The sequence below is a fragment of the Lonchura striata genome, chromosome 4 (assembly GCF_046129695.1).
Source record: "Lonchura striata isolate bLonStr1 chromosome 4, bLonStr1.mat, whole genome shotgun sequence".
NCBI lineage: Eukaryota > Metazoa > Chordata > Aves > Passeriformes > Estrildidae > Lonchura > Lonchura striata.
The window spans coordinates 53,377,867-53,400,751 of NC_134606.1; the positions used below are offsets into that span (position 1 = coordinate 53,377,867).

Sequence of the window (22,885 nt, forward strand, 5' to 3'; positions counted from 1 at the left end):
CATCAAAATCTATCCACCACTTTTGATTTGCAGTCAGGGTGTAAAGGATGATCAAATCGAGCTTTCTCTTGAGAATGATTCTCAGCAATCTTGTATGTCTATGCAAGGTACCCAGCAGAACAGGATTAGATTTCTGCTTCCTAGCCACATTATTATGAGGAAGATGCTTTGTTTTCCCCCATCTCCAACCTGTTGGTCCCTTGGGGTTGTGCACTTGGCTACAACCAAAGAACATCTTGGAGGATCGGCACTAGAAAAGCCATTACATGGGAAGCTTAGTGTCCCTAAAGAAGCAAAGCATTTAAATGCAAAGCTAAATTCACCTGCAGGTTGCTTCATTTGACTAACAGCTCACATTTAGGACTGACTTAGGTACGATACAACAAGTAACCACTGAATGTAGTTACTGGTGGATACTTGGCTGGTATAGAGCCAGTTGCCAGTCTGAGCCAGACTTCCTGACCATAATTTAACTCTAATAAAGCATTTCCAGTAATTACTCTGTCCATGTACTTGTTGTTATTAATATTTTCAGCCTGAAAAGTGAGTTTGTCTATTCCATCAATAACCAGATAGCCAGAGGCACGTGGGCTGAATGATTCAATGGTATATTCAAAAACATAGACCCCCAGGTATGGAACATGGAACTTCCCAGTTCCTGGGGCAAATGAGGCGCCGTAGTTGACATCCAGATTGTTAAATCTGATGGGTCCTGGAGTTGTCATTCCGTATGTATGAGAAGCAAAAAAAGCCACCATAGGTGCATATCTGTATGATCCTTTTGAAAAATCTGGAAAGAAAGAAAGAAAACTTTTAAGTGATGTTACATCGTAGAAAGGCTACTTGGATCAGCCAGAAGAACAAATGCAGATTTTCTGGTGTCACATCATCCTGTGGATGATAGAACTTGAGCAACTGAAACACAGTGTTCCTGTATAAACACATCATTTTATATTACATAAAAAGTAATTTTCTTCACAATTAGTGCTAGATGTATCCACCAGAGAAAAATTTAGCAACAGCAAGGGAACTTTATGTTTGTCTGTACTATGTTATCATTAAGGTAGCTTTCTTTCCAGCCTACACACCCCCTCCTAGTTTCCCCACTCCAGGATGTCTTTCATTGTTCATGTAAGTGAGCTGAAGCCAAGATTTTCAGCACAAATATTAGACAATCAGTGAGGAGGTTTAGCATTCATGGTGTTAAATGAGGGGGTAAAAGTAAATGGGTTTCTCTTCAAGCTGAACCTGTACACTATCATTCCCTGCTTCTGTACAAATGATTTAATTCACTATTCATATGCTGTCATGAGAAAAAATCAGCCAAATGACCGCTGAAAGATGCAAGATGCATAAAATTCACATTCCATGTGGCTTGGGTGTAAATTATTTATTCTATTGATTATGCTGAATAAGCATAATTTTCACTTTTTTTTTTTCTTTTAAATCTTTCAAGGGCTGCATCCTTTGTTGATGGAAGCCAGAGGCAGGCCTAAAATTACTCCTTGAGGGCACAGTCCCACACATTATGGTATTTATTGGCATTTATAGAACATTTATGGCTGCATTGAAGATAGTATTTCCCAGTGATGTGATTTTAAACCCCCCCCTTCAAAATCCATGACATTGTGTTCAAATACAACTACTGCACACCCTCCCACTCTGCACATTTCATCAGGGAGCTTTCCAGCTATTATCACAGGTCCCAGACCAATTTAATCTCATAATCTGGTCATATTAAAAAAAAAAAGATCACGAGTCACCCGTGGGGACTGTCTTCAGCACCAAAACACAGGACTCTGCTGCTTGAGTTGTCACTCATTAAAGTGAAATGTGAGACCTCTGACCAGCAAATGCTCTGTAATTAGGCCCTGGGACAGAAGCCTGGACTGATCCTGTATTGCATTGCTAAATTCTGTACTTGCCAACACTCAGGGAATTGTCATTCACCAGCTTCACACTGCAGTTGACTCCTCCAAAGGGGTGGCGGCAGGCACAGACAAAACTCTGTCTGTCATGGATACAGGTTCCTCCATTCTGGCACGGGGAGCCAGCGCATGCCGAAAACTGCCCTGCGAAAGAGAGGAGCGAAACCAACAGCTCAGTTGTAATGCCACAACAGTGACACTTCCTAAGTATGCAGTATTCTGGAAAGGTTCTTTGTCAATTCACAATTTCTGCTGAAGTTCTTTGTGAGGGCCAACTGCAGTTCCTCTCCAGCTTACCTGTCTACCTGAACACAACATACCTGCAGCAATCCTCCAAGGTATTCAAGATTACCTGTAAATTCTGAGTTCTGCTGGTCTCAGAGGGTCAGGTACATGCAGTAAGAAAGAAAACCTCTAAAGAAGTTAGATCAGTCTGTTCTTTTTGGAATGAGCCATCTTTTCATTGGGTTTACCAGAAGAGATTTTGTACTGCTGGTGTACAGGTTGGACTATCTTGTCTATGACATTTTTTACCCAGGCACATGACAAACATTGCAAGAGAGCCAGGCTCCTGGTGATGAAAGGTCCTAAATGCTATCTCAGACACTTCAAGTACTTGTCCATAAGTAAGTCCCTAATCGCAGTATAGCTTTCAAGGTTGTTGTAGAAGTTTTGGATTGCAAGCAAGAAAAATTATACCAAACAGGTGGTTTTGCAGAGCACCCTTACTGAGGATATCCTTGCCTCTGTTGCCAATTAGGTATGAGCTGGCTAAATTAAACTCAGCCAATACAGAGAAATCTGTGAGACCAGTGTTGCTGAGCTCTGAGACAGTAATTACTGAGTGTAATTGAATAATATGTAGTCATAGCAGTGTTTTGCAGGAAGAAAATTCAGGTCACGTAAAAAAAATTGCTATGAAAAATTCTCAACACAAAGCATTCCCAAACCACATGTTTTTCTTTTCTCTTGCTTTGGTCAAATAAAAGTCAGATGTTTTAGAAAACAACCCTTTTCTTTGCCAGGAATTACCAGCAGAAATCTGGAAAGAGAACTCCCCACATGGTAAACCTAGGTTGGCAGGTCAGAACTGAAAAAGTTTTGCATAAAAGCATCTAGTTACTGACAGTAAAATGCTGACCTGGATTTCACATAGATATTTCAGTCATTTCAGTGTTATCTTCATTTTCCCAACCAGATATTTCAGACTGCTGCATTAAGGCAAACTGTTTCTGTGTATTATTTTAGTGCAGTGAGCAGAATGCTGAGGCACATTGCACAGCAACATTTAAATTTGCTCTGATATAGCATATGGATTTATAAACAGAACAGTCATTCTTTTCACAGAAAATAATGTCTATTCTGTAATGCCTGAAATAAAGCAATTTAGGACTGTTATGACAGGGGTCACAGCACAGGCAACTAAACATGAGAAAATAATGGTTTGCTTCTCAGATAATTGTTTGCTACATCCTTCATTGAAGTTACTTTTCACTCACATTTACCAAGCACCCACATCATTTCTCTGATATTTACCAAGCAGGCACATATTTGCCAAATACCAAAGGAAAGCAGAAAAGGAAGGAAAACAGCTGATTGTACTGACTGTATCATACTCCCAAAATACAAAAGCTTGGTGTAAGAACACAGCAGTGTCTCTGCTAATTGGCCTCTACTTATCATAATCAAGTAGGAAACCCAAGAAACAGGAAAAAGATCACTAAAAGGAAATGATAATGAGATTGAGACCAGCATTTTGGAAGTCTGCTGTGGGGATATTCTGCCCGAACTTAACCTTGGAGTTAATTCAAATCCAGACATGGCTTTATCTACATTAAATTAACCTTCTCTGTGAAGCACTGCTTAACAGCAACTGGGAAGCTCCTCCATTTGCTAGAATAGGAGAAGTTGTGTGGGGTTTGAGTCAAATTAGGATTTGCAGACCAAGAGGCAAATTCTGCAGATCTCCACTGTGCCAATAATGTCCATGTAACTATGCTACAATAGCTTCTTTCTGCTGTCATTTCTGGCTGAGGCTGCTCCTCTGACCAGTATTTTCTCTTTTCTTAAGAAAGAGTGTCCTGAGACACACTGAGACACTGAATTTATCTCCTTGGAGTAAAAATACCAGAGGGTTCAGATTAGGAATAGATCTCCTATAAAACCAAGTATTTTATTGTTAATTAATATTTCACAACTTAGTAGTGTAGATGAGCAAAAGAGAGACTATAAATTAAAAACTTAAATTGTCACTATTACTAGCAGAGAATAAAATGTAGTTGCTAATTACACTTGATATGGTAGTAATGAGGAGAGCCAGTTAATGCTCAGTTTTGCTACTCTTTAGGAAGGCAGACAGCCAGAAGCTCTTTCGGGAAATAAACTACCAGTGCTGTGCAAACAAATCTCAAACAAATAATGAACCTCTGTCAGTATCTACCCGGGGTGTTTTAGAAGCAAAACAAATATTCAGCAATTTAATGGCCTCCTGATGGAAAAGATTGACTCCAGTAGTTCAGCTTGGAAATTCTGCTGACCAGGAAGTAACCTAAAAACATTTTCTCCGTATTCAGTTGTCAGTACCTGCTTCTCAGGAAGCCCTAGGAGACTGGAAGAACCTGGAGATCTACTAAACCACCCTGCTCGCACAGGATCAAACTGGTTGCCAGCCTAGCTTTAATCACCTCTGTCTTAGCACCCTCTGGCTGATAGTGGGCAAAAAGCAAGGAGGAGAGGGCTGTGCTCTCCAGTTTTGGGTGAAGCGGAGTACTAGGGCTAATCTGAGCTACTTGGACTCTAGCAACACTGTTTCTCTGTTAAGCAGAGGTATCTAATTTTTCCTGTGTGGTGATTTTAGGCTCACCAAATTAAAAACAATACAACAGCTTCATCAACCCATTAGTAAAGAGTAAATATGCAAATTTGAAGTGTATGTCACCAAGCTGAACTGGAATAACCATCTCATTTGTGCAATTAAAACACAAGATGGAAAGCATTTGAATAGGTTAATATTTCACTTGAACTTCAGGCTTGAATGATAAAGCAACCATGGAAGCTTGCACTTCTGTTAGGAATTAGAAATCTTGTGAAAACAATATCAGAAATAAGACACAAAGAAAGTGAGAATGAATTGAAATTACCTCTCATACAGGTGCACTGTTTGAAATGCATAAATATAACACAGCTTGACTTTCAGTTATTCATGTTGATGGGAGGTTGGCATAATCTGAATAAAGCAAAACCCACAACCAATACAAGACATGCAACAAGAGAGTACATTCACATTTGGAAAGCACAGCAGTCTCTAGATTCCCTAGGGAGCAGCACTAATAGCAACAGGAAAATGGGAACTGTGCTAAACTGCCCTCATGCTGCATCACTCATTTCTGCAGGAGAACAGTGCACTGCAAAGTAGGACCAGTCACAACCCAAACCCAAGACTATTTAAGAGTTATTGTGTGTACATATATGCATATTAAATATATATATATATATTAATGTTGTCATCTCCTCTTAGATATTGAAGCTGTCTTAAGACAATCACTTTTTTATCCATCCTGGGTTGCTGTTACAGTCAGTGTCAGGTGAAGTGTTGGTGCTTTCACCCCTCATACAGTTATTGCAACCTTTATTTGATGTAGAACTTTTCTTAAGTTTATTCCACAATTTGGGGAGTCTGCAAAATTTTATGTCCCTGCATATGCAATGCAAACTCACATTGTTTTCTTCTGATTTCAACAAATCACTTTAAAAAGTATTACCTCAGGGTCAAATCCTGAGTACATTCAAGCCAGTTAAACCCCATATCTGTTAGAGTAGGTTCAAATATTGAACATACTGGAGTAAATGAAAACTGTCATTCAACTCTTCCTAGAATTATTTCTTTAGGTTGTAAAAGGCAATCTAAGATTAAATACATTTTATAGTTAGCCAGTTATGCCTTAGAATTTCTTCTATAAATTTTAGTGAAGGCAGCATAAATCTCCGGTGGTGTACTAGAACTTGCAAGAAAAAGCTTTCATAGAGGAATAAAATCCACTCAGGCAGAAGATGGATATTTGTTAATTAGGGTAATGGTCTTACTTCTTTAACTTACAGAAATATAATGTGTGGCTTTGCTAGGCATGAAATTTGTTAAGTACAAAATCTCATTACCAATGGAAAAGTCAGCATAAACATTACTATGTAGAAACATCATATAAAAATAAGGCTTCTCCACATCTGCAAAGAACTGCACTGTCTGCAAGCAAGCATATAACTAATGCTATCAAGCAAGTTATTTGTTAAAATTGAATGTAAATAATAAATGGGAAAGATATTAATTAATCAATATGGCGTGAAAACCAGAGCAGGTGGCATCTTCCCATGCTCCAGGCAGGTAGCACTAGTGATACTTTCCAACAAAATACATGGTGTGGGAAGGATCAAAGATAACTCTCATTTTCTCTTAATTTCAATTTTGAACAAATATTTTGATTTTCCATCCTGTGCAGTGCCAGTAACAGACATAAACCAAAAAATTACTAAGGCAGAATTGCAATTTTGAATAGTAAAATATTCAAATTACTTTGTGCATTTTTAAGTGTGATTGCCTCCTCTAGTAGTTGTGTCCTGTCTCTGAATAGATAACCAAGGACTGAAATCCTTCAATGGGGATGACTTTTGTCAGAAACCAAACTACTCATGGGATTATGGCTTTAAAAAGGATCCTTTCCATTGATCATTGAGAAATACTGCCCCTAGGATGGGAAGGGATGAACAATTAAAGTGAAAAGGAAGGAAAAAAGCATGTAAAGTGAAAAGGATATTGCCCGTGGCCTTAGAACATGAACAAGAGTAATAGTTGTTACTACTTCTACATCTGCTTGCAGTAGGGACAAAATATTGGTTTAGAAATGTTAGAAAGTTTAAGAGCACTTTACAGAAAATATTCAGGTCTGGATCTTCAAGAGTATTGGGATGTGACTCTGTTATTAAGAAATCTTAATTTTAATATGAATTAGAATAATCTCAGTATTTCAAGTCACTAATCCACTCTTCATTTTCTATATTGTGCCAAAAATTATATTTCCATAAAACATTATCTTGTGCTTGTGATTTTCACTCAAGTATGATTGCAGAAGTCACAGCTCAAGAGTTTATACTCCTCTGAATTAATTCATAACTCATTTTACATGATGGCATTTGAATTTAAGTTCAGAAGCAGATCACACTCAGAATTTCCGTTTTAAGAATGGCAGCTCTTGCTTAGCTGAGCTGCTCTCCAGGTGGACTAGAGCCAAATTTACTTTACTGGCTGGATGCCTGCTTTTTCAGGAACGCACTTCTGTCACTGCACTTCTCAATGAAGTCCTGAAGTAGCCAGCAAAAGCCTCATTACAGTAATTTTTGTTCCCTTGCTTCAGGTTTTTGATACCTTTCATCCCTGCTGACACTGCAAAGTCTTGATCCATCTTTCTCTCCCAGCTTGCATACATTTTTTTCTACTGAAATTGCTAATTGAGATGCAGACATAAAATTCCTGTTCTTTAGATTTTATCAAAACTGTAACTTTTCAAAGGTCAGGTTCTCAGCTGAGTGTGTGTGCATATATATATATATATATATATATATATATATCTTAAACTGATCAGACAGGTATTTTTAAGTTAAATTGAGTGCAACATCTCATAAGCAAAATGAATTCTATTGTAAGCAAGAGACTCATCTCTGAAACACTCTTTACAGCCATCTTTAAACTTTTTATTCTCAGTCAAGTTCTGCCACCCAGTTCATCACAATCATAATCACATCATAATCTTTATAAAATATACCTTGATTTTGAGTAGAGTAAAAGGCATTACCTGGATCTATTGCATTATCTATGTTTCTCTGGCTTCGGCTTGCCAGGCTCGTGGTGGCATTTCCTGACACTTTTTTTGCTGGAGAGGGTTTCTTTATAACTGGTTTCGGCTGTTTCTGAAGTTTGGTGATGTTGTTCACTGCGTTTACCATTGACATGTCAACATGCTGGGTTAAATTTGTCAAAATAGTTCCTGCTTTTACTTCAAGCACAGATTCAATGAGCTCCTTGAGGCCTCTCTGCAGCAGGGGGATATCTGGCTGAGCCAATTTAATGAGCACAGGGATGCTCATGTTCACTTTCTGGATGCTCTTGTTGGTGTCCTGGCACAGCCCCCAGGCCTCACGAGCAGTCTTGTTCACAAGTGGAATGATGTTTGAGAAATGGATTGACTTGGCTTCCAGGGCCTTGATCCTGGAACTCAGTGCCTGGAGCTGAAGTGAGACCACATGTTCTTTCTCTGTTGAGTCAGCTTTGGTATTTTTTAGAGAGACACAATTGTTTGCCAAAAACTTGGAAATTTTTGACTCTACATTCAGAAGGCGAACCTCATGGTCCTTTGAACCCTCCACAGAGTCAAATAGTTTTTCTTCCAGACGGTTGATATCTTGCTGCTGCTTTTCCGCTTTTGATGATGTATCATTTAAAATAGAGAAAACTCTACTAAAATTATGGAGGATATTTTTGTCAAGGAGTACAGACTCCTTGTAGGGAAGATCAGAAAGAGATGGTGCTACTTGTGAATTAATTTTGTATCTCTTGTCATAAAGCAGTGACTGAAGGGATTCATTCAACTGTTGGAAGTGGGGAATAAAAGCGAGGAGGCTGTCGAGTTCCTCAGTTCTGTCACAGCAAACTTCAGTCTCATTTCTTAGAGCATGTAGCATGTCTTTCAGTACATAATTATCTTGAATAGAATCGATAGCACTATTTACTACTATCATGGTCTTGTTTAATCCATCCTCTATTTCAATGGAACATTCATTAACATGTCTCTCAAACATTTCCTGATAAGCCTGAGATTCATTTTTAAGTCCTTCCTGAGCTTTGAAAAGTTCCTTCAATGCAGAACTCATTCCATCAATGACAACAGTGAGGTTTTCAAGTTTCCCTTTCAATTCTTTAACTTGGATTTGTTGCTCATACTCTGAAGTTAGACTAAAAGGTACCCCTTGTTCAATCAAGGGCTGTAGGATCTCCATATCATAGCACAAGTCATTAATTTGCTCATTCATTCTGTCCATCTTATTGCCCAATGGAAGGAGCACATCAGAAAGGCTCTTGTTTAGCACACTCACACTCTCTTGGACTGCTGCCAGCTGTGATTGGAAATCTGTCCTGCTTTCTGACAACATGTCGTCACAGACCCCCAGAACAGAGCTTCTCTGAATTTCCAGCGCAACACTGAGATTGCTGAGCTTGCTATCTTGCACTCTTAAGTCATCATAGATCTCCAGCACCATCATGCCTTGTCTCTTTACTTTCTCATACAGTGTGATCATGTACTCTGTAACATTGTACTCTGTGATTTGATCCGCAGAGGGGAGGTTTTGTCTTGAAGACTGCTCAGTTGTTAACAGTTGCTCATGAGCATCTCTCATTTCAGTAAGGGTCCTATTTAAAGATTGATAATAAATTACATTTATTGACTGTTGATGCTCCAAGTTAACTTCCAAGGACTTCTGCTTTTCTTGTAAAGCTTTCACAGGCTTCTCACAAGTGAGGGCCATTTCCTCTCTCATCTGCACCACATGACTCTTCAGCTCCAGCATGTCAAGCACTGTTGGCCCACTGTCTTTCTCCTGAGCAAATTTATTCTGGTTTTCATTCAGATGCTTGACTAATTCTTTTGTATTTTCAAGGTCACTTGACATGCTAGACATGGTCTTGAAAATTTGAGCCGTGCTTTCTTGCATTTCACCTCTAAATACTTGAAAGTGTTCTCTGACTACATCTTTAATTAAGTCATTGATACTTCTGGATTTGAGACCTTTGGGGGAAAGGAGAAATATGGAAACAATCAAGCCAACCATGTTTAATAAAATCCAAGTTTTTCCCACAACGTGAGTCAACACAGCACTGCACAGAGGTGAAACACACATCCCTGCCCCAATTTACCTACATACAGAGTAAAATGTATAGCTGAAAAACGTAGAGGATCCTTAGAGTTTATATATAGCTATAATGTTTGAGAATTCATCCCTGTTTCAACTGAAGTCAGTGGGACTTTTGCTAGTATTTTTAAAGGACAAACTCAAACTCTACATGTAGTACCAGCTTTGACCTCTTACCTAAACTGTTTCTGAGCACTGAAAGGGAAAAACATCTGTATGGTTTTGTGGCTTGCTCATAAAAAAATTGTGTCCTTTTCCCACCAGGAAAGTAAGGCAAAACAAACAAAAAAAAAAAATCTGCTTTACGAGATTATGGTCAAGAAATGAAAGCAGAGATTTTTACCTTCCTACTGTATTGCATGTATTAGGTGATGTTGCAACACACAATTGTGAGAAAGAAGCAAAATTTAAAAAATAGCCTTGTTGAATAGCTAAAGTTAGTAACACAACTGCTGCAAGATGCAGGCATTTTAAAGGTAGGAACTTTAAGTCTTGTATACTACAACTCCTTAAATAGCTCCTAGGAATTCTGATTGTGAAAAGTCCTAGGCAGAAGTGAATGTGTGAATTCTGTGAAAATGGGTTTCCCGTATAGCCTTAGAGAGATCAAGACCCATAAAAGAGTTCTGTATAACATATTTCAATCAATTAGAGCAGTAGTTCTGCTCTGGTGTGAGAAGAGAAGAAATCTGATTAATTTATTCTTCAAAGGAAGCTCCTCTGTCTAACTAAAACACTGAAGCATTCTTTGCACAATTTTTATAAACCCTATGAACATTTGCAGCCAGACTGTAATATAATGATTAAACTCTTCAACCTCTACAATGCCTCAATGACCACAGGTTCTCTGATTAAAGCTGTATTGATAAAGGCAGAAATTATATGTTTCCTTCTTCCATTTGATTTTCAATTAATTCTACAATCTGGAATTTATTTCTTCATCTCTAAAACACTGAGGCATGCCTTCAAAACTTAATTGAAAGCACATTCTCAGCAAATGTAGTAAAGCATCAGGAAATCAGGCCCAAGTTCACTAGCCCAAGAAAGAGCCACATCAGAAATCTACCACAAAGCTTCCTAAGAATTAACCTCCATTATTGTCACCTGAGGTCCCAAATGTCCCAGCAATTTTACATAAAGTATAATAAACAACAGTGATAATACTGAGATTACCTTTATTATCTTCCTTTTAACTACTTTTTAACTCAGAGCAAGTCAGTGACTAGTCAGATGCATGTACATGGATAGGCATGTGTACATGCATGCTGAAATATCTGAGAATAAAAGTGTCCTGGCAGCTGAGAGGAAAGGCCAACATATGAGCCAAGTTTAAAAACTGACATGTTGAGAAACCATTCCAAGGGATGATTTGGTCTGGTTACTTTCTGATGTTGAAAAGTATTCTGTGCTCCCAGAGACACAATGTGCTGTGAAGAAAAAATAAATGGCTTGGAAAGAACCAGGGTCACTCTAAACTTTCTGTGAGGAATCAAATTTGTTCATCTTGGCAACAAATCTTGATAATGGACCATTCATCTGTGAGAGGCATTCCAGAAGGTCTATACCAACCTTTTCTTTCAGTGACAGCCAAGAAGGTGCTAGTCTCACTCCCTGCTATTCCAGCTTCATGCAGTTGGATAGTGAGCGCAGTATGGAGCTCAGCTCTGCTTTTCAGGTGTTCCCCTTACCAGGGGAGTGTGGAGCCTGCTGAACCAGACAGATTTGGATTTCTCTCTACCTTGGTTTCTGGCTAGGACAACTGGGTAGCTCGTAAGCAAAGTGCAGCAGAGGCTGTGGGAGCACACTTGGGCACACAAAGATCTGACCCAAACTTGGTGACAACTGGGTATGCTTGAGCTGCAAATACATATGTGCACTCATGGATGTAACTCAATTTCTCTGTTGCTCATTTTGAAATAGAAAGGTCCAAACTACCTGTGAGCGTTAAAGATCTCTTGCACTTTTTATGAGATTATAAATTTTAATTTTAGCTTCCTGGCTGAAAAACAAAGGGTTTTATTACTCTGTGTCAACATATACTGTCTTTGCAGTTTCAATTATTTGAAGAATAATGAGCAAAGTAAATTTACATACACGGGAGACTGAATTAAGGTTATATATGCAGGTGCAAATGACATTTCTGACTTGGAAGTGACTAACGCTCCATTACTGAGTTCATTTTGAAAGGAGTGTACGTTTTAACATTGAAGAGGAAAGGTATGTGTTAAATATGGAGTTAGAAGAGGAAGAAAATAACTCTGCAGGAAGTAAGCAGAGTTTTTTATATTAAAAAGAGCACAAGGTTATTTTCCCTAAGTAACAAATGGGAACAGCTTCCTGAGTACCGAAAGCAATTTTTAAAATGCACAACAGGTTTCATTAACTAAACAGAGGAGCATATCAGTTACTCCAGTGAGTGTAGCCCTCTATCAGCAGATGACATGTGTGTGTCACTGAAGTCATAGATGAAACCAAGAATTAAAAACTTTTTAAACTGTATTGAGTTGTGTTGTCACAGAATCAGACCTCACTCCTAACAAACCTTGATACAAAGCTGGGCAGAACTTAAAACTTCTGTGATAAGAAAGAAGGTCATGTATGGACTGTGAGAAAAGGACCTGGCACCAGAGGAAGAAAATGGAAAAGTAGGTGAAGAAGGAAAATGCCTGAATAGCATAAAGCAACTACAGACTTAACTGTGCTTCAAAAGCAGATTGTTGCAGGATGGCAGTGGTACTGGGAAAGTAGTGGTTTGCTTCTGGTGAGATTCTAAGAGTAATTTATAGTAAGGTAGAATGTCCAGTGTTACAGTGGATAGTATGGGAGATACTTTCAGGTCCAGCTACTTTAGTGTGAGAACCCCAGCCTTGCTCTGGGGTCTCATATGGTGGTAAAATTCCTCCTCCAACCCATGGGTCCAAAGAAAAACTCCACAGGCTTTAGCTGTTCGGTCTCAAGGCAGTTTATTGCTAGTTATCTAACAGATTATGTTCTTGGACTGCGACTATTTGATCAGAGGCCTGGGTAGAGGCACACACACACACTGACATCCTCTCTATCTGCTGTCTTCTTCGTCTCTCTCCCCGCCCAGGGCTGCTGCTATCTTTTATATGTTATATTACGTATAACATGTTTACAATTATTCCCCAATACCTACTACCTACGTTACCAAGTGTTTTTCTACTCTAAACCAATCTGTGAGTGCCAGCATCACTAAGAACATGGAGGTAAGGAAAAAGAAGGAGGAAGAACAGGATCAGCCCACTTTCCTCCATCTTAGAACTTCTGACCCCCATGTACAAAGTGAAAACCCCCCTGTACATGTGCTAAAACCCCCCTGTACAATACTAAAAAAATTTCCCCTCTACTTTGTAACTACTTTTACTATACTATCTAACCTTTTGTGACTGCTTGTTCCACCTCCAAAGTTGGCAATTCATTCCATGGCTCAAACTCAAAATCACAGCTGTTTTTCAGCTGTCTGCCAGGGTCTAGAATGCCTCTGACCAAGGCCTGGAACCTCTAAAAATGTCTTGAGAGACATTTTGAGTTCCCACACTTTAGTATGCTGTTCATGCATTTGCAACTGACTGATATTTCCTGGACAGAAACTGCAGTTGCCATTTGTCATTGCACATAGAAGCCAACAGACGCACCAACCTTTTCTTTCTCCCCCTCCTTTCCTCATTCCTGCTGTTTACCTGCGTAGAAGCCAAGAATAACCTGTGTTGGAATGCTCATAATTAGAGCCAAATAAGGCATGTGATAGCATCTTTTTCATGGGTGCTATATTTCCTTGATTAGGAGACAGATTGAGAACATAAATCAAAAAGAGGGACATCAGCAGGAGATTTTTTCAGAGCAGGTATAATGTAAAGCATTACAGGTAAAACCAATAAAGGCTTGAAGTGCATTTTCAAAGAAGGAGGGTTTTGGACAGCAGATTTTAATTAAGACTTAGACCCTGAAACACAGGGAGTGCCAAAGCAGAAACACAGGATGCTGACAAACATCTCTTAGACTACCGTGAAAATGACAGCTAGAACAAGAGAAATAGAAAACAAAGAATGAGGAGAAAGCAGAAGAGAAATAGAAAATATTCAAAGACAGATTAAATGTGCACCTAAAGGTCAAGAATGCCATCCAGCAAAATGTGGAGAGGTGAAAGCAGGTCACTGATCAAGAGATGGAATGAACTTGCATACAAGAGAGCCATCTAGCATGTGGTAGGAGCAGCTCAGGAGACAGAGGACTGAAAATACAAGAAATGGGACCCAACTTGGTAAATCTGAGTGAGATACAAAACCACTTATTACTTTGTTCAGTTTTATCTCCATGTAAGAAGCTCCAGAACTTCTGTTCTATTTTTAAATAGTAGAAAAGTCATCTGGATTCTTAAGTGTAAAATATGGTTTGGGCAATATTCCTGAAAATTGAGAAAAATATTGCACATTTACTTCAGTCTGAAGTAAAACAGCACTTGTCAAACAGCACTTTCAGCTGGGTAATGCACAGATCTTGCTGCAGGATTCACAACAACTGGATGCTTAATTCTGCTGATGAGGAACTGCCCAAGCTCCTGATCTCTAGCTGTAGCTTTCCCATATACTAAACATGAGTACAAGTGTTTATCAAAGATAGCCTAATACAATCAGGGACAAATTACTCAGCAGAATGTTTGCTGTATTATAAACACAACCACCACAGAATTTCTTACAGTTTGCCCTGTGTGTGTGAATTATGTATTAAAGAACATTGGTTAGACTTGGTAGGAAAACAAATATTATATCTTTTAGCAGCTGCCAGATAAACAAAAAAAAGACATAAGAATATTTGCAGATGCTCTAAGTAAATGAAAAATGCCTTGATAGTGGCTTAAGCTGCCATGTAGATTATGAAGCACCCAAGAATATAATTTTTTGTCATTATGAAAGACACCATAGTGAAAGTTTAAATAAACAAATTCCTCTTATGAAATGAAATTTTAAAAATTAGTTCTCCCAACAAGTGTTGAGTAATAGAATAGAACAGTCTATGAAGATTTTTAGCTTTTTTTTTTTCCCTGGCACTTCTAACAGGGTGAGTGATTACATTAATTTATTTTTCTTACCTTTTAGAAAAGACTGGAAGTCTCTGCCCTTATCTTCATTGATTTTGCCTTCCAGTGAAGAAAGCATCTTGCTCACATCATTCATCGCAGCAGCAATGCTGTCAACCTTCTTCTGCAGAAAAGTCAGTTTCATCTCCTGACTACTAATCTTCTCATTCATTTTTTTAAAAAGTGCTTGGACAGGAAACAAAATGAGAAAAAAAACCAAAACAAGTATGATTAAACATCATTCAGTGAATAAATAAAAGAAGGTATAATTGACTGAGAGATATTAGCCAGAAGTGAAGTGAAAATTTTCTGAATTTTTAGTTTTGAGTGAATCTTGATTTTTATCATGTATTAGTGAGATTCAGCAGCACAGCAGTTACTAATTACTGAAGCATATGTATCCATTATAAAGTATTTATGATTCTACAAGGGTATTCGGAATGGTTAGCTTATTTTAATCAACATAATGCCATTCTTCCTCCAACTAGCATCCTACAAGGTATTCAGTTAACTCTCATTTAGTCAATCTCCTTTAACACAATCACAAAAGCATTCATTTTCACTCACCATTTATAACACAACCTCATGAACTTGCAAGACTTGTGTCTGAAGGAATACATTATCTTTCCACTGTTAGGGTCAAGATAAAGACTTTTCCAAAACACAGCAGCAAGGCAGAGAAACAGCTAATAGATAAATTACTTTGAAACAATGATTAGTCTATCATTAAAAATAGAAGCTTAACCTGCAAAGTCAAGTTTATTTTAAAACCTGCCCAAATTGTTCTTGACATTTCTAGTCACCTCAGAAATAAAAAGGCCTAGATGGATGATTTTAAGATAGGTAATGGTGAAGGATGCCTCCATGTTGAAAATTAGGACTCCACATGACTTCAGCCAGCCATCTGAGTTTGACAGGGGACAGGTATCAAATTTATTCTGGGATTTTCAGAAGATGCTGACAAAATTAGATATTTGAATTCCTCTAAGGAAAGCTAGAAAATCTCCTTTGATAATTCAGCCTAAATGCCTATGTTAGGCATTGTGGATTTCTCTTTCAGGGCTCCTGAAGGTCAGGGAGACCCCAAGAGAGATCTGAAAAGAGTCTTTGCTTCCCTAGCCCAAACGCAGCTAAATGAGGAGTCTTGGAATGCTTCCGATTGTGCTTTTTCAAGGATGCTTATTTCTTCTTATCTATAATATTTTTCTCTCTGACCTGCCGAGCTCTGGCTAGCAAGGAGGACATAGCATTCTGTGTGCCCTCTCAGGCAGTATTTACCTTTTATATCAAAAGTTATGTATACTGTGTTTACAATTTATTACCAATACCTAACATTTATGTTGGACAGTGTGTCCCCTACCTTAAACCAATAGAAAAGTGTCACTATCACAGCAAGACATGGAGAACAAGAAGAAGGAGAAAAAGGCTAGGACACACCCAGATTCCTCCATCTTCTACCCCCTCGAACCCCTTATCTTAAAAACCCCAAAATTCTATTTTTCACCCTGTGTTAGTTTAAATAACACACTAGTAAAACCCTTGTTGCCAGAGTTGGCAGTTTTCCATGGGCTAAAATTGAAGCCACAGATATTTTTGACTTCTTGCCAAGGTCTCTGAGACCCCCACCCGGGTCTTGAGACAGCTAGGCCAGCCAGAGGGATGTCCTGGACTCTAACAAGGCATATGATATATTATCCCAAATGATCTGGGCTATACTGTGACTTAAACTGCTATGGATGAGATTCTTTATCATTGCATACAAATATTTATAAGTATTCCTATTGATCCTTTGTCACTTTTCATTACAGCACCAGTGTCTATTCCTATGGCAGAAACAGCTTTAATCAGAAATCCTGTCTATGTACAGGGGTCCAAAGGCTCCAAAAACCCAAGCAAGTTATATGCGCAAAAGGGCATATTGTTCACATGATTTGTATTCTTTAAAATTCTGGTAGGTAAAGATAGGTACAGATGCAGATGAAGCAGGCCAACACTCATGAGAATGCTCTCCAGTAGAGTCATGTTGCTTGTAAAGGCAACATATTAAGAGCCTGGAGAGTAAGGCTCTTTCAGATTAGGATGTTAGGATCTCCTATTGTGTTTTCTGCCCAAGGTATCTACTTACACAGACACTAAATTATTTCTAACAACCACCTCATTTAGACTCTGGCAATTCTTCTGACTGGCACTATCAAAGACAGGGCATTGATAGACCTTTGTCTTCATAATACAGCTTTGTGAGAGACAAACAGGTGTGGACACTTCTGCTCGAATTGTTACTATGAGAAAGGGATTTGAATTCATTAGCGGCACTCACACAGTCACCCAAACTCATAACTAATTTGCAGGGTGTAATGCCTTTTTTAGCTTGGTTTCTATGAGTTCCCACTGAGGGAGGAAGAGAAGTTAGATGAACCTGAAAGTGAGTTTTATGCCTGAAAGTGGCACGGCTGCAAGTGGGAGCTGGGAGCAGAATCTGGCTTGTAGAGCCATAGCAGGTGCTGATGGAATGACAGACCACAGCAGTTAGGCCTGGCCCCTGGCTGTGTTTGCAGGGTTGACAGCCAGAACAGGTATATACCTCTTTCTAGACTGACCCAATTTGATTTTAAAGTAATTTGAAAAGCAATTAACATGCAGGTTAGAGATTCCAATTTCAGATTTATTTCTCAGAGTGTAATTCTTACTAACAAAAATGGCATGTCTCAGTGCTCTATTGATCAAGCTAACTTTTTCATAATAGGCCCTATCTGCTCTACTGAACATCCTCCTCTTTCCAGCCCTGAGACTTGGTTGCTCACACAGTATCACCAAGGTACAACAGCCTAAATCCCTTTCAAAAATACCACTCTAAATCTCCATGCCAGATTCAATCTTTCCCTCCTGTCTATTATGATATAAAATAAAGCACATACATGCATATAAGCACATGCATGTGTGAAATCTCCATAAATCTCTGTAGCAATCTTAATTATGACATCCTGTATGCATTACAGCCCAAAAGAAGGTGTTTAAAACTGCAAAACACAAACCTGTGAATATAACCTGATTTATTTATTTGCTTCAGGAGAATGTTTCTGGATATAGGCCAATAGGTGAGTGACAACAACACCACAGTGTGGAATAGATGATAGTCATACAAAAAGCCAGTATAGACAAAAACAAACATCAATAGATTAAAAAGAAAAGGAAGGTAGTTCAAGGAATATGTTTATGTTTCCATTAAATATTCCTTCACATCATGGCCATTTTTTGGCACTTTAGCATGAAAAGTACATGAAAAGTAGAAAAAGGCCACCAACTGAGACCAGGCATGCATGGCCAAAGTCATGCACTGCCTCCAAAAATTGTGAATGCTGCAGGATTACTCCAAGACCAAAGCTGCCATCAGCTAGGACACTGGCTGCCCTTGGAGCCCCAAACTCCACCTCTGACCCGACCCCTAAACACAGGGGCAATGAGGTTTTATCCCCATGAGATATAGCCACCATACATGTTGCAGCAAGTATAGCTGACAGTGCAGTGTTGCCTCCTAAAATGGCAAACATCACATGATTTCTCCCAGATCAAAGCTTCCAGCAATTGGCAACCAAAACACGGAGCAGTTTTTCACACAGCAGTCATCTAACATAGGTTCTCTATAGGTTCTCAAAAAATAAATATATTTTGTTACTGACCAGCTCTTACAATTCTCATTTTTCTGTACAGGTTCCTGTGAGACAACACTGACATTAAATTACAAAAACATAATATCCAGATGATATAAAGTAAACACAATAATGAGCAAATATATAAGGCAATAAGAAATATTCTCAAGCATCTCTGGTATAAATTTTTAAACTCTTGCTATATTTCTTAGTTATTTGATCATCCTAGGCGTAGTAGCTTAAAACATGCCTGAGTTACCCTTGTTAAGGTTTGAAACATCTTTGTACTGATTTTGAATAAAGAACCAATATTTGTAAGAAAATACATAGCAATAATCACATATTCAGATAGTCAATAACTTACATTTTCTTCTATGTGCAATGCTTGTCTGTACTATTTCTGTATTTGGGCTGGGGTTTTTAGCTTTTCTTTTTTCCTTTAATTTTCTTTTTTCTCCTTCTGTTAATTAATTTATTGTTTTCAGTAACATAATAATTCAAATATTTCTATACCAAATACTTCCCTGGTTTTAATTTAGGCACAAACCCCTCTGTTATTTCTAACCTGCTGGCACATTTAAATTCAGTGTCTTCTGTCCATCTTTATCAGAAGAGCAAACCACTGCACCATGACTGATAGAAATTTACATTGCACTCAGGTCCCTTCAGTAGGCAGAGATTTTTCTCAAATTGTTTTTGCACTGATCTCAGTGACTGGGTAAAGGTGAGAGCAATTTTAACAACTGACCTGGCCCACTGGGGTCCTGCAGAGCTCCTGGTGTCCTCTCACCAACAGTTCTGCTGCTTTCAGCCTGGTTACTGTGTATAACTGATTGCTGTTCTTGAGCTAGAGAAGGGAGAAAAAGGAAAGTAAAGGATGTGAGTGAACCACAGAACATAATTGGGATGATTGCACAAGAATTTTTTTATTTCTTTATTCTGTACCAGCTGTACCAAAGCCTAATCATGTGCAGTGACTCTTACCTGCTTTGTGTAGTGTAGGACCACATTGCTGAAGATGGTTGCTGGCTTTATAAAAGATTTCTGAAGAGTAGCAGGGGCTGGTGTTAATATCAAAATATTAATATATTATGCTGTATAATGAACAGAATTTTTAAAAGGCCAGGGCTAAAATTTCTAGACAAATATTTGGGAACTATATAAAACATCAGTATAAAGACACTATAGAGATTGTCAGATGTAAAATTAATTAGGGGTTTTTAATGGTTACAAAATTAACCAGGTTTGTAGAACCTGATTTTTGTGTTGGGTTTGGTTTTTTTGTTGTTTTTTTTTTTACAGATTACACAGATCTTCAACCATGGAAATCTTGCTACTAAAGGCAATGGTGATACTACATTTTTGCAGCACTTAAAAAATAAAAACAATTTCAAAACATAATAAAATTCTAAGTCCCAACAAATGTCATGTGACATTTAGAACATGTATATACATAAAAAACTTCACAAAAGTGGCAATTTTGTAAATATTTTCTCTGGTGATGGCAGATGGGATTATCTGTTCTTATTTTATATTTCAGCCCAAAAGATACAAAAGTAATTTGCAAATAGCTGGACTAACATCATTAATTCAATATCACAGCTGCAGAAATTGAGGTCCAGAAAGTTAAGTGCCTTCACTCCCAAAAAGTAATGAACTGATCAGATAGCTGGGAACAGAACTGAGATTTCCATATTCCTGACATAGATTCTCTAGCCATCAGGCTTGATGATGCTGTTTTATTTTTTTTTTTGAAAAAAAAATATGCACAAATTAGATAAACTTACTAGTGTAAATTGATATCAATTTTTATATACTTGCTCAGTTTGTGGAACATTTTGAAGTCAATCTTCCAGGAGGAGGATACCTAAGGAATGCCATTTATGTGGCACTAATGTGATTTCCAGTCTTTAGTACAGTACAAGCAGAATAACTTGGGTATGGTGACATTACACTTCAAATATTAAAATCCAGTTTAGCCATAATGCAAGTTTCCAGGGAAACGGATTAAAATGCAGAGTCAAGAAATTCCATGTTTCAATTCCATGTCAAGAAATTCCATCTTGAAGATAAATAGACTACAGTTAGGACAATATAAGGTGTTTAAGTTGTAAATTAAGGGTGCTGTAAAAATTAGGTTAGGAACTCAGAGGAAATTATCATATGGACCAATAGTTTGATAGAATCTTTTGAAGTTTCCTGATGAGAAATAGAAAATCCTCAAATGGTTATAATTTCAACAGCTTCTGTTATCTTTCTGTGGCATGGTTTTTGACAGAAGCTAAATTCTTGCAGTCAGCCCAACTCATTATACAGAATTTATCACGTGGTGTTGTGGCAATACAATCTATGACAAGCAAGTCAGATACTTGCCTGTGATAACGACCAGCTGATCAATGTCCTTTTTTCTTTTATTTACTGGTCCTTCTGTTGCCTTAAATGTATTCACTGACACTGTTGGTGCTACAGACCACAGTGCCACATTTTTTTAATATATATACTATTCACCTTTCATACTCCCTAATACATAAATAATATAAATATTTAATAAATCAATAATATGTATGATAATAATATGTATTATAATAAATCAATGATAAATATGAATATTTAATAAATCAATATCATCCTCCCAATAAATCATTCTAGAATACCCAAACCCTCACAGTTTTATTCACTCAAAGTTCCAAGGATACATATTTCTCTGTGTGTGCCTGGTTTACTAATGCTTTAAAATTGTTCAGGTAACATAATGGCTGTGAGACCAAGCACATAGCATCTCTGTCAGAGCAAAGCAGCCATGGAGCAAGTCCAAAGTGCACTGCACTGCCTCTGACAGCAGCAAGGACTGGAGCCAGCAATGTACACACACACCAGCCTCACCCACAGACACTCACATATTGTACACTTATCACATTTCACCACAGTACAGGAAAGGTACTTGGCAAGTAGCATTAGAAATTCAGGCTTTTCATTTGTGAAACAAATTCAGAGGAGTCACTGGCAATATAGCCTCTCCTACATCATTCTTCCAGCAGGGCTCAGGCCTTTTCCAAAGGAATCTCTCCAAGACATCATATGGTGATTACATTTATGTGCCCCTTATTCCCACAGCTGAGATTTTCCATTGTAGAGGCTGGATAACAGCAGGTGTGATGGGAGCGCCAGACCAAAAAACTAATACACATACTCTTTAGGGTAGAAATAGCCATCAAATTACTTACATTTGAGACCTTTTAAAAATTAGATATATCATGCTCAGTTTAAACAAAGAAAAAAAAGAAAAAATTCAACTGAGGCACATAGACCTTAAAGGTTCTTAAAGCACCTTAAAGGTATCATTTGCAATAATAAAGTACCACAAACAAAACCAAAAAAGCAGCAATATGAAGTCCTGAGCAATGAGTCCTTCCTGTTGTACCAGAAAAATAGGTAACACATACAGAAATTCAATATTAGGTGCCTATCACCCAATATATTGGCCTGGATGTATAATTTATTGTTCCATGTATTTTTAAACATGGCACTCAAAACCATTTCAGGGAATATTAAAAAAAAAAAAAAGAGATCGCATCTTTTTGTCTCAATTTATCTTTGATGAAGCAGGAGTGGCTGAAGGCATTTCCCAGAGTGGGGGGCTAGGTAGTTTCCTCCTGTGTTCCAAGGCAAATTCCCACCTTTTCTGTGTGCCGCTCACTACACGCAGATGATGGGACATGGCACGGCCATCTGCTGGGGAAACGGCATCACCGTCACTCCAGGGAATTCCATGCTGGCAACGACTGTGGCAGAACTTTGAATTCAGTGGCTCTGAATGTACATGGGGGAACCAGCATTTCATTTACTACATACACAAAGTTAAAATAAAGCTGTGTTTAGCAAAAGCAATATGTCGTGAAGTCTGGTTTTGCTCCCAGTTAAGCATTTGATATTCTGAGTTCAAAATGATGCTTTAATAGTTGAATTGTCCATATTGACTTGTCTCGTTAGACTTATAAAAGTTACCTCCACATTTTTTCATACTTATACATTTTCTTTAAAAATTGCATTGTCCATGCTGGAATAGGATCCACGTCTTAGCCAATTTGGTCATGTGTTGCCACAAAGGAGGTAAGGTTACAAATACTGATCTGAACACATCACTTCCATCTCTCTCACTACTGTACTAACTTGAGAAGCATCTGCAGCCAAGCAGTTACAATGGGGCTACCAAATAAGACTTTCTGGTAATAGCTATCAGGTAAGTGTTTTCTCCT

At 38.1% G+C, this 22,885-nt stretch overlaps 1 protein-coding gene across 1 annotated transcript in view; it reads right to left on the minus strand.

Moving 5' to 3' along the window:
* Positions 1–240: 240 nt before the first annotated feature.
* The window catches only part of MMRN1 (multimerin 1), a 35,464-nt gene continuing 12,819 nt past the window's right edge, over positions 241–22,885 (minus strand). The window contains exons 6-10 of the mRNA XM_077782600.1: positions 19,387–19,476; positions 14,995–15,168; positions 7,772–9,760; positions 1,926–2,072; positions 241–790 (exon numbers count right to left, since the gene is read on the minus strand). Of these exons, the coding sequence (XP_077638726.1) occupies positions 369–790; positions 1,926–2,072; positions 7,772–9,760; positions 14,995–15,168; positions 19,387–19,476 (2,822 nt within the window). The 3' untranslated portion in view covers positions 241–368. The remainder of the gene's footprint in view (positions 791–1,925; positions 2,073–7,771; positions 9,761–14,994; positions 15,169–19,386; positions 19,477–22,885) is intronic.